Raw genomic sequence first — 14907 nt, 5'->3', positions numbered from 1 at the left:
TTCTGAGGAGGACTCCTGGGAGCCATCCTCCGCTCTGCATGCCCCCCGTCTGGTGGCGGCCTTTCATGGGAAACATCCAAATAAACCTTGCTCCTGTCAGTGCATTCCGAAGGGAGGATGTAATGTCAGGGCGCACGGTGTCTGAATGCACTGTCAGCTGACTCAGAGCGGTGGCAAAACGAGAAACTACATTTCCCATCAGCCAGGCGTTCTGACGACACACGCTGAGCTAACGTGCCGTCCGCAGGATTGGATATCACAGGAAGGTGCCTTCACGAAGACGCCGATTATTCTGTGGGTCCTGTCGTGTTTGGCTGGTGTTATGGTCGGGTAAGGGTGTGCCTCGCACCAACCTTGCTTCCTAGTATTAAGTAGTGCTATAGAGGTTCCGGAGCACGTTTGTCGGATTCCTCCCATTGGCGAGACACGTTAATTCAAACGGTCTCATGCGGGAGAAATCTCCTCTTGTTTAAACAACCCTGTTCACTCTGGCACTAAAAGTGCACTCACCTCTCCTCCGTAGGCGAGTTTCCCATTTGGATTGGATGCACTCATGCGGAGGAGATAGTGGATTGGTGATTCGCTTCATGTTGATTGAAGAGGCGGTATCACCCGTACCTTGCAGGAACCCTGTTCTATGATCTGGAATCGTCCGCTTTGATTTAAAAGTGGAACGCTTTGTTTTTGATCATTTGTGGTTTATCTTTTGTCGTTACTTTTTTGATGCACCCTAAGAAAGACTGTACCCCACCCCCAGTTTGTTCCTGGTGGCATCCAAGACTGGTAGTTCTGGGTAATTTCTTCAAGGAGTTGAAGAAAAGGTTAGGCAACTCAGAATCTTTGGTGTTACAGTGTTTTGAACGGAACCAATCACCTTTTTTCTTCCATGCCATTAATGATGGTCTATTTGTTATTCATTTGTTGTAGGGGAGATCAGTATGGGGGTGCCCAGGCATGAACAGTCCTCACGTTGCTATGGTATGTGACCTTCCTATAGACAGATATCTTCCTCTGGTTTGTTGCACATTGTGAGGTTGATCACGCTACCTATAGATATATGTTGCTACCTGTACCCTGTTCTTCCTTTAGGACAGTAATGTGCTGGTACCCTGTTTTCACCCGCACAGCTCTCCCGGTATAGAGACATCTCAGTTTTCTTTACAGGTTTATAGGAACACTACCGGTATAGAAGAACACTCTGTGTACATGAATGTGTTAGAGGTATATCAGGAATGACATATTAAAGTTCTTCTTTCTGTGGTCTCCCTCCCTGCTGTTCCTACACTTTCCTTCCCTCGCTTGACCATCCCACCAGTCTGAGGTGATTTGTTCTATCAGGACTTGGGGCGGTCAAGAGGTGGACCCCTTTGAGCATCAGCCCGACCCTGAGGATAACTTGGGGCCATATTATCAAGGAACGGCGATAACATTATCGCCGCTTTAGCGGCAGGAATCTGCCGCTAAAGCGGCGATAATGGGCTTGATAATATGCCCTTGTGAATTCCCATAGAAGCCAAGGTTCACACCAGAACCTGGCCTTCTATGGGAATTCACAAGGGCATATTATCAAGCCCATTATCTCCGCTTTAGCGGCCGTTTTCTGCCGCTAAAGCGGCGATAATGTTATCGCCGTTCCTTGATAATATGACCCCAGGTAACTGTGACACCTCTCATTGCTATGCCTCTTGGTAGTGGATCTCTCCTGACCCATGCAACTAGGGGTTTGAGTACAATCGCGAATAGCATTGTCGAGAGTGGGCATCCTTGCCTCATGAGCTTGTGAAGTGTGAACTGTCTGGAGACCACCCCGTTGACTCGTACCCAGGCTAGTAGCCCAGCATAGTGTGGTTGTATCCAGGCAAAATATTTGGGGCCAAAGCCAAAACATTCTAGCACCGTAAAGCGGTACTGCCTTTCTTTACTGTGGAACGCCGTGCGGGCATACAGAGATAGTAGTAGGGCATTGCTGTCGCGCTCTCTTTTGGCCGATTGGAGACCACCATAGAGTCGCTGCAGGTGCAGTCTGGTGCTCCGATGTGGGAACGTACTAGCATGCAAAAGTGCTCAAAAAAAGCATGAGCACTTTTGCATGCTAGTACGCTCCCTCTATGGACACTATTTCTCCTTTTCACATCTTTCTAAATCTGGCGCACCCAGTTATTTATATACTATGTTCTAATAATGCTAAAAGTAAAGGCACCCCCTCCTTTGCCTCCCTAGTTCCTCATTTGTTTCCATCTTTGTGTTTCCTTGGTGCGCTCTATTCCACTTGTGAGATTATGCTCTTTATATAAAAAAAAAATTTGAACTATTTACTAAGCTTCACCGTTGGGCTGACCTTTGGTACTACAATGTTTTCACATATTTTGACCTAAAGGGTTGTATTTTCTAGGTATTTTGTAGCCAATATGTGAGCAAATTGTTGATATACCTTTTTGTGTTTTTTAGGTGTGTGTGTGTGTGTGTGTCCCACACGACCTATCTACTCCTGCCCTGATGAAGGTGCCGCCCCTGTAAGGGCGTTACACCGAAACGCACGTTGGCGTTCTTTTCTCCTCGTGTACTTGCATCCAGTTTCCTCTTACCATCTGGAGAAAACACGAGAATGTTCCATTCTGTTACCAAGTGGCAGCTTTACCATCTGGATTGCTTTGTTATTTTGTAGGAATGTGTAATTGTTGAGGAATGAATGTGCAGATTATCTAGAGTGAATGCAAGTATGACTGATGTTTATGATTGTTTTTTGTGTGGGACAGATTTATCTATACATCCATAGATGATTGTGTATGCTCTATTTATACACTCTTTGAAATATAAGAACCTTGTTTGATATGATCAAAATAAAAGAAAAATATATTTTTTTTATAAATAAATGGCTTTTTGAAATTTTGAATATTTGTGTGGTCAGCCCTCGGTGTTGATGTACTCGGACCCTTTTTCTTAGGCCTCTTATAATCCCTTTGGGCGGGTGACTGTTTCTACTAGTGGTGTTTCTGATTGATTTGCTGCACCTGATGCACTACAATTGGTTGTCAGCAGAATTCTGTGATCCACGCTTGCTTTATAGCTGCACCGCTATTGCTGCTTAGCTGCCCTCGGTGCACGACTGTAGCTTCAAAGCTGTTCTGTGTGTATCACGATTGCTTAGCTGAATGAAGTGCTCCATGATTGCTTCTTAGCTGAATGAAGTGCTCCATGATTGCTCCTTAGCTGAATGAAGTGCTCCATGATTGCTCCTTAGCTGAATGAAGTGCTCCATGGTTGCATCTTAGCTGAATGAAGTGCTCCTTGATTGCTTCTTAGCTGAATGAAGTGCTCCATGAAGTGCTCCATGATTGCTTCTTAGCTGAATGAAGTGCTCCTTGATTGCTTCTTAGCTGAATGAAGTGCTCCATGATTGCTTCTTAGCTGAATGAAGTGCTCCATGATTGCTTCTTAGCTGAATGAAGTGCTCCTTGATTGCTTCTGAGCTGAATGAAGTGCTCCTTGATTGCTTCTTAGCTGAATGAAGTGCTCCATGATTGCTTCTTAGCTGAATTAAGTGCTCCTTGATTGCTTCTTAGCTGAATGAAGTGCTCCATGATTGCTTCTTAGCTGAATTAAGTGCTCCATGGTTGCATCTTAGCTGAATGAAGTGCTCGATGATTGCTTCTTAGCTGAATGAAGTGCTCCTTGATTGCTTCTTAGCTGATTGAAGTGCTCCTTGATTGCTTCTTAGCTGAATGAAGTGCTCCATGATTGCATCTTAGCTGAATTAAGTGCTCCATGATTGCATCTTAGCTGAATTAAGTGCTCCATGATTGCTTCTTAGCTGAATTAAGTGCTCCATGATTGCTTCTTAGCTGAATGAAGTGCTCCATGATTGCTTCTTAGCTGAATGAAGTGCTCCTTGATTGCTTCTTAGCTGAATGAAGTGCTAATTGATTGCTTCTTAGCTGAATGAAGTGCTCCATGATTGCATCTTAGCTGAATGAAGTGCTCCATGATTGCTTCTTAGCTGAATGAAGTGCTCCATGATTGCTTTTTAGCTGAATGAAGTGCTCCATGATTGCACCTTAGCTGCACTTGGTGCACGACGATCAATTCTTAGGTGCACTTGGTGCTTGTGATTTCTTCTTAGTTGAACTCGGTGTGTCACAATTGCTCCTTAGCTGCACCTGGTACCCCGCCATAGCTTCTCTGGTGCACTCAGTGCGTTATTATCACTTCTTAGCTGCAGTCGATTCACCAGCTGCATTAGGTACAAAACAATCACTTCTTTGCCGTACTCAGTGCATACTAATGCTTCTGTGCTGCACTGGGTGCACGACAATAACTTCTTACCTGCACTCAGGGCACCTTGATTACTTCATGGCTGCACTTTGGGGCATATTTACAAGCCCCTTGCACCACCGGAGCATCACTTAGTTTGACACTCCTGCGGCGCAGTGTGCCTGCCCATATTGACAAGGCCACGCAAAACCACCCTGCGTGGCTTTCAATGGCCTTGTAACTATGACCCCCTTTCGTGCATTACTCTGCATGAAAGGGGCGTGCCATGGGTGTTGCAGTGGGTGTTCACACGCAACACCCATGGATTCTGATGCCTTTGCAGATTACAAAGTTTCTTAAACCTGGGAATGCATCAGATTCTAATGCCTCCCCAGTGGAGGCATAAAAGTGGCGCAACGAGAAGAAATACCTTTATTTCCCCTCGTTTTTTCCTTTCTACGTGTGCTGAATTCTGCAGCACACATAGAAGGAGGAAAACTCCATCAATTATTGTTTTTGTGCAGGAAGATGTCCCTTCCTGCACACACATAATCATCCCTGCAACGCAGGCAGCCTCGCATCATGGTGCACGGATGCCTGTGTTGGCTCTAGGCAGCCTATTATGCACCAGCGCATAGGAAAGCACAAGGATGTGTTGTATTGTTGTAAATACGATCCATCCCTGCAGTTTCCTAATGACGCAGCTCGGCGCATAAAGATGGCTTGCAGCGCGGCGCTGCGTCATTATCTTGTAGATATGCCGCTTGGTGTACTGGGGTGCACCCCAGTCAGAGAGCATGCGCCCACACATGCATCCTAGCTCCTGCCGCTGCACTGTGCCAAAGATGCACGTTCACCCTCCACACAGACTCCCTGGCTGTGCCTCTTTGCCTCTGGTTTGTGCCTCTGGTCTGAGCACCTCTCAGCGCTTTGCACAATTATTGCCACAGTGACACCATTGAAACATCTCAGCCCGCCAGAGTGAGGAGGGGCAACGAACCGTATGTGATCCAAACAGGGTGAAAGGAATGGGTTCTTCTGTATCAAGAACATGCTTTGTTTCACCGTTCATGCAAATGTGTGTTTTCACCACAGATGCTGTTCAACAAGCTGAAATTATTTCATCAGAGCACTCAGAAGAATCACAAAGAAACATCTCCTTTCAAGCTCTGATTTCTTGAATCCTTAAGTAGCTCCTAGAGAGACGTACGTAACTATGAAGCACTATACTGCTCAGGTGGGCGATCCAATGGAGGGTTGAACCTGGCTCGGGCCTGAGGACTCAACGGATGGGCGTGCTGCAGATGAACCGGACCACTACCGTTACTCCCCCGGCATTATGCAGCTTGGTAAAAAAATTGTAAAAAAAAAGCTCTCTGCATAATTTTTTTATTTTTATATAAAGGAAAAGTAATGCAACTTAGTATGAGCAGGAATAAAATATGGATTGTGCGTGTTTCGAATTACTCAGAACTTTCAATTTTAATATAATACAGAAGAAGGAAAAGAAAATATGTATAGCAGACATGTTTGGTCTTTGAAAGTCTCAGTCCTGTTGGGCCTGTGCCGGACCATGAGTTGGGTCTGGCTGAGCTCTCGTATAAATCTGGCCGCTTTCCCCCGTCTAACAGTGTTTTGCAGGACGCTTCTGAAAGGCTGAGCCGCTACCAGGAGAGACACAGGGTGATCACAAGGTAAACCTGAAACTGACCACAAGATTTAGAACATAATCGTGTGAAGTCGACCCTTCACTTGTTCTGACTTGACAGCAGGCCCGGCTCCAGGAATTTTGATTTGGGTGGGCCAAGGGCGCATTCGGGTGGGCCACTGCGGGCCCAATTTGTCGCTTCTGGAGGTAGCCTACAAGCCCTGATTACATCATATGTACTTGCAAACAGGCAGCATGATAAAATGGATTGCTTCTGTGTGTACACAGAGCATGTGGAGAGTTATTTGAAAGTAAGACCAAGGTTTGTACCTAACTGCAAACCCTCGAATTCCAGCTGGCCAGGCAGTAAGCGCAATGTCTGGACCTAACTGCAAACCCTCGAATTCCAGCAGACCAGGCTTCAACACAAGTACTTGAATGCTAAGCATAAAATAAAGCGTTCAAAATTCAGGAAGTCCCTATTACTAAACGAAAGCCATGTCACCAGTGCCCCTCATCGCTCCAAAGCACCTCCCCCTCATGACCTCCTCCTCGGATTCCCTCATTGCCATCCTCCAACACTGCCCTTCATCTCTCCGTAGCCTCTTCCCCTCATGACCTCCTCCTCAGACTCCCTCCCTACCACCTTCCACCAGTGCCCCTCATCTCTCTGTAGCTCCTCCCCCATGACCTACCCCTCAGACTCCCTCCCTCCCTACCACCCTCCACCAGGGCACCTCATCGCTCCAAATCCCCTTCCCCACATGACCTCCTCCTCGCATTTTCTCACTGCCACCCTCCACCATTGTCCCTCATCGCTCTATAGCCCCTCCCTCATGACCTCCTCCTCAGACTCCCTCACAAACAACCTCCACCAGTGCCCCTCATCTCTCCGTAGCTCCACCCCATGATCTCCTCCTCAGATTCCCTCATTGCCACCCTCCACCAGTGCCCCTCAGCGCTCCATAGCCCCTCCCCCATGATGTCCCCCTCGGATTCCCTCATTGCCACCCTCCAACAGTGCCCATCATCTCTCCGTAACCCCTCTCTCGTATGCATTTTATTTGTTGTATAGCGCTACTCGTAGTGTAGGGTGTCTCAGTACTTTACATCACGCACACATTATGCAGAGACAATGAATCATACAAGTATGTAAATCAGCCTATAGGGAATGTCACATAAGCTAATGAGGATTACCAGGTGTAGGAATCACATGTCATCCATACTGCTGGGCAATATGTTTTAAGAGGGTTAGGTCTAGAGAAGCACAAACACAGGATGATAGACCTGGCACATTGGCGCGGGTCTCCCTTCCATTTTTCGCTGTTGCCTCATATGTTTTTGCTGGTGTTAGTTGCTCAGGGCACTGTGCCACTGCTGTCCAGTGCCACAGTGCAAGTGCTCCCTATTGTAAATTGATGTATAAATTGTGATTCCATGATTGGTTGGTTTGGTTTACCTGTCAGACCCTAGTACAGTGCACCAGGAGTGCTCAGGGCTTGTAAATCCAAATACTGCTGGTGGGCTTGCAGCACTGGTTGTGCCACCCACAGAAGCAGCCTGTAAAAATGTGTCTAAGGTCTGCCATTGCAGAGCCTGCGTGCAGTCTGGTACTGTCATGCTGACTGGGCAAGTGCACCCACTTGCCAGTCCCTAAACCTTCCCTTTTCTTCATATAAGACACCCCTATGGTAGGTCCAAGGGCAGGGTGCATTGTAAGGATAAGGTAGGACATGCCCTGGTGTGTGTGGCATGTTCTAATAGTGAATTACAGCCATTTTCGTTTTTCACTATTGCAAGGATACCTGTTCTCCATAGGCCAGAACGGGCAGTTTGGTTATTACATTTTATAATCCTAACTGACTCAGGGAACACGGTAGAAATTCGAATTTAGTATGCCCGAACTCAGAATGATAAAATACATCTTTTAGTGAAGTTGGTTTTAACATTCTGTGTTTGAAAATACCACTTTTAGAAAGTAGGTATTTTCTTGTCTAACCATTCAAACCTGCCTGTGCTAGGCTGTGTATTCCCTGTCTGGAGTTTGAGTGACAGGGCTGGGGAATTCCAGGAGACAGGGTGAGGTGTCCCTGTGGTGAATAGAGAGATCTGCATCTAGATGGGAGGGAGGAGTTGCACCTGGAACCTGAATAGGGCTGTGCCTTCCCTCCACAATGCTGGCTCCACCTCCTGTGGTGCGTCTGATGTCTCTGCCCTGCACTCTGAAAGGAAAGAAGGAGTAAGGTAAACAAAGTGCTCCAGGACTGACCAGAACTGGTTTGAACAAGGCAAAGGCCCCTCTGCCCTCAGAGGACAAAGGATTTTTGGGTATAAGTATTGGGACCCTGATCCCAAGAATTTAGATCACTTTGGGAAACAAGAAGAACCTCTGCTGAGGAGAGGAACCAAGAAGAAACTGAGGAGAGACTATCCCTGAAACTGGGGGATTGGCCTGTAGGGGTTGCCTACTGCCAAAGAGAGGAGAAAGGAACTTTGTGTGTACTTTTGCTCAACTTGTGAAGGATCTCCAAGGGCTTGGAAAAGAGCTTGCCTCCTGCTGAAGTCTCAGGAACATCAGACTTGACCCCCCAGCTGCCCAGAGTTCTTTGGAAGTGCCTGCTGCTGTTGTTGGGCCTTCTGAGGGACTGCGTGTCAAAAGGAGCTGGAAGCGCGACTCAAGAAGGAGAAGCGTGCCGCCGTCGGAGCTGTTGTCGTCGCATCTCGTAAAGTGTGTCGCCGCTGCAGCATCGCATCGAGCGGAAGCGTCTCACACCATCCAGTAAGGGTCTCGCAACGCCGATAAAGCGTGTCGCCATCGCAGCCATCGCAGCTGACGCATTGCACTGCATCAAGAGAAGAGTCTCGCATCGAGGAAGAAGCGTGTCGCCATCGCAGCCATCGTAGTTGTCGCATTGCACCACATCAAGAAAAGCGCCTCGCATATACGGAGAAGCGTGCTGCCGTCGGAGCTGTTGTCGTCGCATCGCGTAAAGGGGTGTCGCCGCTGCAGCATCGCATCGAGCCGAAGCGTCTCGCAATGTCGGAGAAGAGTGCCGCTGCCAAGGCCGCTGTCGTCGCATCGCGTAAGGTGTGTCACTGCTGCAGCTGAAGCATCGAGTCGAGTCTTCTCGCAACATCAGAGAAGCGTTCAGCATCTGGAAGATCTTCGCGTCTTTATTTCTTTGCACCAAGAACTTCATCGCATCTACATCGTTGCAACACTTTCATTGATTGCCCTGCGTGTCGCATCTAAAAGGTACATTGACTTAAAGTGTCGCATCTAAGAACTTAAGAGAACTAAGTTAAATTCTACCATCTAAAGTGACAGTATAGTGTGTTTTTGTCGCTTAATGGTCTTGTGGTAAATCTATAAAGAATACTTCTTTTTATATAAAACCTGTGTGGTGTCCATCTGTAGTGTTGTCACTTGATTACTGTATGTGTTCACAAATGCTTTACACACTGCCTCTGAGATAAGCCTGTCTGCTCGTGCCAAGCTACCAAGGGGGTGAGCAGTGGTTATTTTAGGAGTGTACCCCCTTACCCTGACTGGAGGAGGAGGTCCCTATTTGTCACAAGTGCATACCTGTGCCAACTAGAGACCCCCAAGTCTAACATAGGATTTAAATCATACCCCAGTGTTTGGGGGTTGGCTTTACTGATTAGAATGTATATCTGCCCAAACTCTTTATTGCAACATTAGAATTATGAAAGACTGGGAAAATTTGAACTAACTAGCAATACAAATATAATATATATAATTATACTATTCTGGTTTGAATGCAGGTCTTTGATGACAGTCCATAGGTCACTGTCCTATGTTAGGATTGTAACTTCTGAACTGCAAGTAATCAAAGGATCTCTGTGACAAAGGCAGTAACCCACTGAGCTATCCACGTTAAATACAGTTCATCTGCATTTAAAAACTACAAACAGACGAAAGATTGCTCTCCAGCAGGATTATTAATCCCCAGAGTTATCGGGACATTTTAATAGTTGTCGTGCATCCTTGGCAGAACCAGTCATGATGATGATACAAACGATTTAAACAAACGATTTGAATAAAATATACACAGCACACAAAGTATGTGTCTTGCTCACAGATAAAAGAAAACGCAACAATAGCCACACATTCTCTTCCCTGCTCCTTAAGAACTCTGTCACAGCCCGATCTGATAAACAGCTCAAGGGGTCAGGAAGGTCAGGAAAATGAATCAGCAAAAACAAACTCCTCTTCACCAGCTGAAAAGAATGAAATATTCATGCAGCAGGGCTGTACACAAATCCAGTGCCAACGAAAGGATTTGTCACCTTCGCCATGCCCCTATTGTACCTGCACGAGTGCCCACCTTTCTAATAGGAGATGCGTGATTGGGGGTGCAAGCCCAGGCCCAATCAGGCAACTCCTATGGAAAGAAGAAAAATAACGTTCAGAGAACGTTTTAAATTGCAGTGGCCATTTTCTGTTGGCCTTGCTAATGTCACTGCCAGGGCCAAGGTTCATGTTTGGGTGGGCCAGGCTCATGTTTGGGTGGGCCTGGCCCACCCGGCCCACCCTCTAGAACCGGGCCTGCTTGACAGCGTAGCTGTCTGCACGAACTATTGTTACACATGCGTAAAGCATGCATAGCGTGGGCGTTGGCTCCACCCAGCGGAGTAACGCTCTCTCTCACCTCATGTCATTGGCTGTTAAGTGTATCATTTCACTTTCCAGAAAATGCTTCCATTGAAATGCATGGGGGACAGTTTGACTTCTGAAAAATACACCCAGTCATGACAGTACTTCTCCCAGGAAATTCCATATTTCCTATATTCAAGCTAAACAGAAAGCAATCATTTCGGCTAAATGCTTTTCCCCAGTACTGGCAAAGCCAATAGTCCTCGCCTTAATGTGTTACACAGCCTTTGTACTTGCAGTGCATTCATGATAGGCTGTATTTGCACATTAAAGCCAGACTTATTAACTTTGCCAATGCTTCTTATAGGAAGTGTTTTCCCCAGCATTGGCAAAGCCAATATGCCTGGCCTTACGGTGTTTCATAGCCTTTGTACGTGCAGTGCATTTACGAAAGGCCGTATTTGCACATTAAAGCCAGACCTATTAGCGTTGCCAATGCTTGTTTCGTGCCGAGTGCAACCTTTTATTTCACCTAAACTATTTCACCCTGGGAAATATAAGGGCCATGCGAGCTGTGCTCCCATACAAGATAAATCTATTCATGTTTGTTGAATAGCTTTTATTTCGGATTTGCTGAATGAGAACACTTTTTCTCTGAAGAAATGACTTTATTTGATTTAGTTTAATCATAAAAAGAGCGGGATAACCGCTAATACGCGTAAAAATTCATGAGCAAGGTACAAATTAATTGTCTCTGAAGACATCTCTGGATTTAAGAGCACTTGTTTCCTTCCTGTATCGATGTGCAGTGGCGCTCTGTCCATTGGGGGCGTTGGGGCGTTGCCCCCCGCCCGCGCCCCGTGCCCGCAGCTTCCTCGGTGTCTCTGAACTTAAGTAAATTCTCAGTTTACTTAAGTTCAGAGACGCTGAGGGAGAACTGTCAGTCAGTATGACGTTGAACCGCCCACCCCCTTCAGAGTCTGAAGGGGGTGGGCGGTCTGGCGTCATGTTGACTGACAGGCAGCCAGCAGCACACAAGTGCGCATGAGTGGGGACGGAGGGCGATTTTTGCACCGTGCCCAGTCATGCGCACTAGTGTTTCCAAAGGCTGGCGCATGCCCATTAGGAGAGCGGGGTTGAGCCAAGGCTCAAACCTCGGTCTCCTAATGGGTAGGCGGGCGGAGTGTAAGCCTGCTCTAAGCCAATCCTGGTGCTGCTCCAGCACCAGGATTGGCTGAGAGGGGTCTTGCAATGCCAGCACTGATAGGCTGTTCCAGTGAGTGAGTGTGTAGGCGCCAGAAGTAACGGTGGACCCGTACCTGCTAAGGACAGGTAGGATTTTATTTAAAAAACCCCACCCCCGCGCAACACAAGCCGCGACTGATTAATGTCATCAAAGATCACATGGCTAGAAAAAGGCGCAGTTGCGGCTCGTCATATAAAACTGACGTACTTTTTTTTTTTGTTTTCTCGTTTTTCATTTCTCAACAACTCCGTTTATTTGCTCCGACTTGGCGTCTTCCTGCTAAAGTTTGTGAATGCGCGACCAGATGGCCTGGACACATGTAGTAATGTCACATTTGGTTGGTCAAAATTGAAAAGAAACCTTTGCCAATAGGAGTGCGACTTAGGTATGAACTGGACGTGCTTGTCAGTGTATTATCTGAGTGCATCATGGGACTTGTAGTTAACTTGTATGTGGTACTAATCCCTTATATTGAGTGAGAAATATTGGGCTACTGTTTTAACTAACAATTTAAACCATTATGTAAGGGGGCCGCGGCCTGCGTGTCCGCTGTGAGCGCGTGTGCATAAGATCCTGGGAAAATGTGCATGCCATCGTCATTGATTCTGTGTGCACCAGTGTGCATGTATCACAGTACATAGGACAATGTGTTTTTCTCTACCGTCGTATGCTTTACAATTATTGTCGTATACCTTTTATTGCTAAGACTGCTTTTTCTCACACATTGGAAATGTTTGGGAGACAAGTACAAGTGTGTAGGTGTGATTTATAATGTTACAGTGTACCGTCACATATCGGTCTCTTGCCCACAACTTGCATGTCACTGCCTGGCATACGCCAGATCTAGTTATGTTTTTCCACACGGGAGGAAGGAAGCAAAGCAGCTCATAGGTACCGTGAATAGGCAATTTCATGAAACAGATTAGGGGTGTGCACTGACGTGACAGGGGAATTGTCTAAAAAGGCTTGCTTTGCACACTGGTAAAAATAGAAAAGTATGTCCAACGGATCTCAAAATAACATACTATTCAGCGAAGATTTCTTACAATACACCATGCTGAAGAAAGCATTACAAGGAGGTTGAAGGGACCCAATAGGATGAAATACTTCTATCCTTCCTCCATGGTGGACGCTTCCAAGTTAGAGCAGAAAACAGAAGAACTTAAAGGATTGTAGCAAATATTATCAAAACTATTTGCATACCTGCTAGTATTGCGTAATGAGTAAGGTCTCACATAGCGCTGAGTCACCTCCTGAAGCCTGTTGTTCGCAACACTTGTGCTGTTTGCTTTTTGTAGTCCAAAATGCATCCTTGCCTGATTTTAGTCACCAGGTAATGCCCAGGCGGGCATTTTTTAAACTTATTAAGGCCCGTTTAGGGCCTTGTCGTCACATGGATGGATTGCCTCTGTGTAACGTGTGTGATGTGAAGTGCTCTGACACCCTAGGGTTAGTATGTGTAGAGCTATAAAACAAGAAATGCATGTGTGTGAGAGGGACTGTACATAGATGAATGGAACTGTTGGAAGGTGGGAGTGACGGAATCTTTGCAGAAGGTGGTCATGATGGAGGGGCTCCAAAATGATTGCCACACTCGGCGCCTCTCACTCTAAAGCCGGCCCGCCAAGATTCTTGTAGATAAATCAACAGTATAGTCCATTAAATGAACCGCAATAGGTTTTTGTCCCGCTGGTATTATTAAATTGACAAATTTGAAGGTGCTTTCATATGTGATAGTGAGGAAAATGAATGATCGGTGAAGTCAAATATTTGTCTAGGATCACAAAGTTTGGTTAATCGGTGAAGCTGCAATTAATCCAGGTGTTCTGTACACTTTGACAAATTAACTACTAAATGCTTATCTATTTGTCTCTCCTTTTTACCTTAAATGTTAATGCTTTTGTGATCCAGCACCTGTGAATTAAGCTGATATTTATTTGCCAGCGTTTAAAACTTCTTTTTATGGATAGTGTTTCTGTAACATGTGAGCATGACAAGGATACTGAAAATACAGAACTATTTTTTACACATTACAGTACCTAAACTGCAAAGATTCCATCACAATTACCGACAACCATGTATAAGTTATTTTCTTGTGAAGCGTCTGACCTGCTGCACAAGCCACTGTCGTATTCACAAATCGTATCGCTTTCACCATAGGTTATTCAGGCTTGATCACTACGCTCGCTCGCCGCAGTGCAGTACGACATTGATTTTACGCCCTACCACTTTCAAATGTCACCAGCCGCCACTGCCGATGTGTTACTCTGGCCAGATAATGCCACACGATATTCCGTCTACTGTACATTTAATCCTATAGGGTGCCTGTAATGCGAGTGTTACAAACAAACACCCCATTCAGGCATGCCCCAGCGCGCCTCGTGAGAAGGAGGTGATGGTGTCTCGAAGACACACGAGTGCAGGTGTGCGCTATATAAACGATGGTGACGCAAATAGTGATGTCTATGTCACAATAAACCACGAGCCCAGAGGCACGCGCCTTAGAGCCCTGCTAGAACACCAAAACGGCATCATAGACGCAAAATTCTTATGCCGAGATTAGGTATTTTTAACTATAATACAGCACAGTAAAAATATGGATTTTGGTAATAGTATAAACACTTTCAGCGTTTAGAATCGAATATCTTTAAATTTGCTCTAGAATTTTGTTTTTAATTAAGTAGGTCATCTTGTTTGAAAGCAGTATAAAAATGTCTTGGCGCGAGAGATTCGTAGTAGTGCACGGCTAGTAGGGAATTGCCATAAAATTGGGGATTACTCGGACGGGCTATGTCTCGAGAGAGTCCGATAGCGCCGGGACAGAGTCAGTCACACGCACAGCTCCATCTTCAGCGGCACCGGCCTGGTCCAGACTTTCGTCATCTTCTTTGTTTTTCTGGCGCAGGCCTTTTCGTTTTGCCCCACTTGTAAGCACTACTTTCTTGGTACTACCGGTTGAAAGGCTGAGTCTGCCCGGCCGCGATTCGAACCACAGATGTCTGAAGCAGGGGCATTATCCTGCTAGACTACCTTGCCGGTGGCATCTTCCCCGTTGCTCTGAGTTGAGGTCTCGTTTGCATTCGGTGATGGACGGTTCTTGGCGCTACACACCGCAGGAGCTGGTGACAGCGGCTCATGTTGTGG

General features: G+C 46.2%; 1 protein-coding gene across 1 annotated transcript in view; it reads left to right on the top strand.

Moving 5' to 3' along the window:
- The first annotated feature begins 236 nt into the window (after window positions 1-236).
- The window catches only part of LOC146783438 (uncharacterized), a 99435-nt gene continuing 84764 nt past the window's right edge, over window positions 237-14907 (top strand). The window contains exons 1-2 of the mRNA XM_085633386.1: window positions 237-330; window positions 928-978. Of these exons, the coding sequence (XP_085489512.1) occupies window positions 939-978 (40 nt within the window). The 5' untranslated portion in view covers window positions 237-330; window positions 928-938. The remainder of the gene's footprint in view (window positions 331-927; window positions 979-14907) is intronic.

This window comes from Triturus cristatus, chromosome 11, assembly GCF_964204655.1.
Source record: "Triturus cristatus chromosome 11, aTriCri1.1, whole genome shotgun sequence".
NCBI classification, from domain to species: domain Eukaryota; kingdom Metazoa; phylum Chordata; class Amphibia; order Caudata; family Salamandridae; genus Triturus; species Triturus cristatus.
Note: the sequence above shows the minus strand (reverse complement) of the source record. Positions and strands in the feature narration are given on the sequence as shown.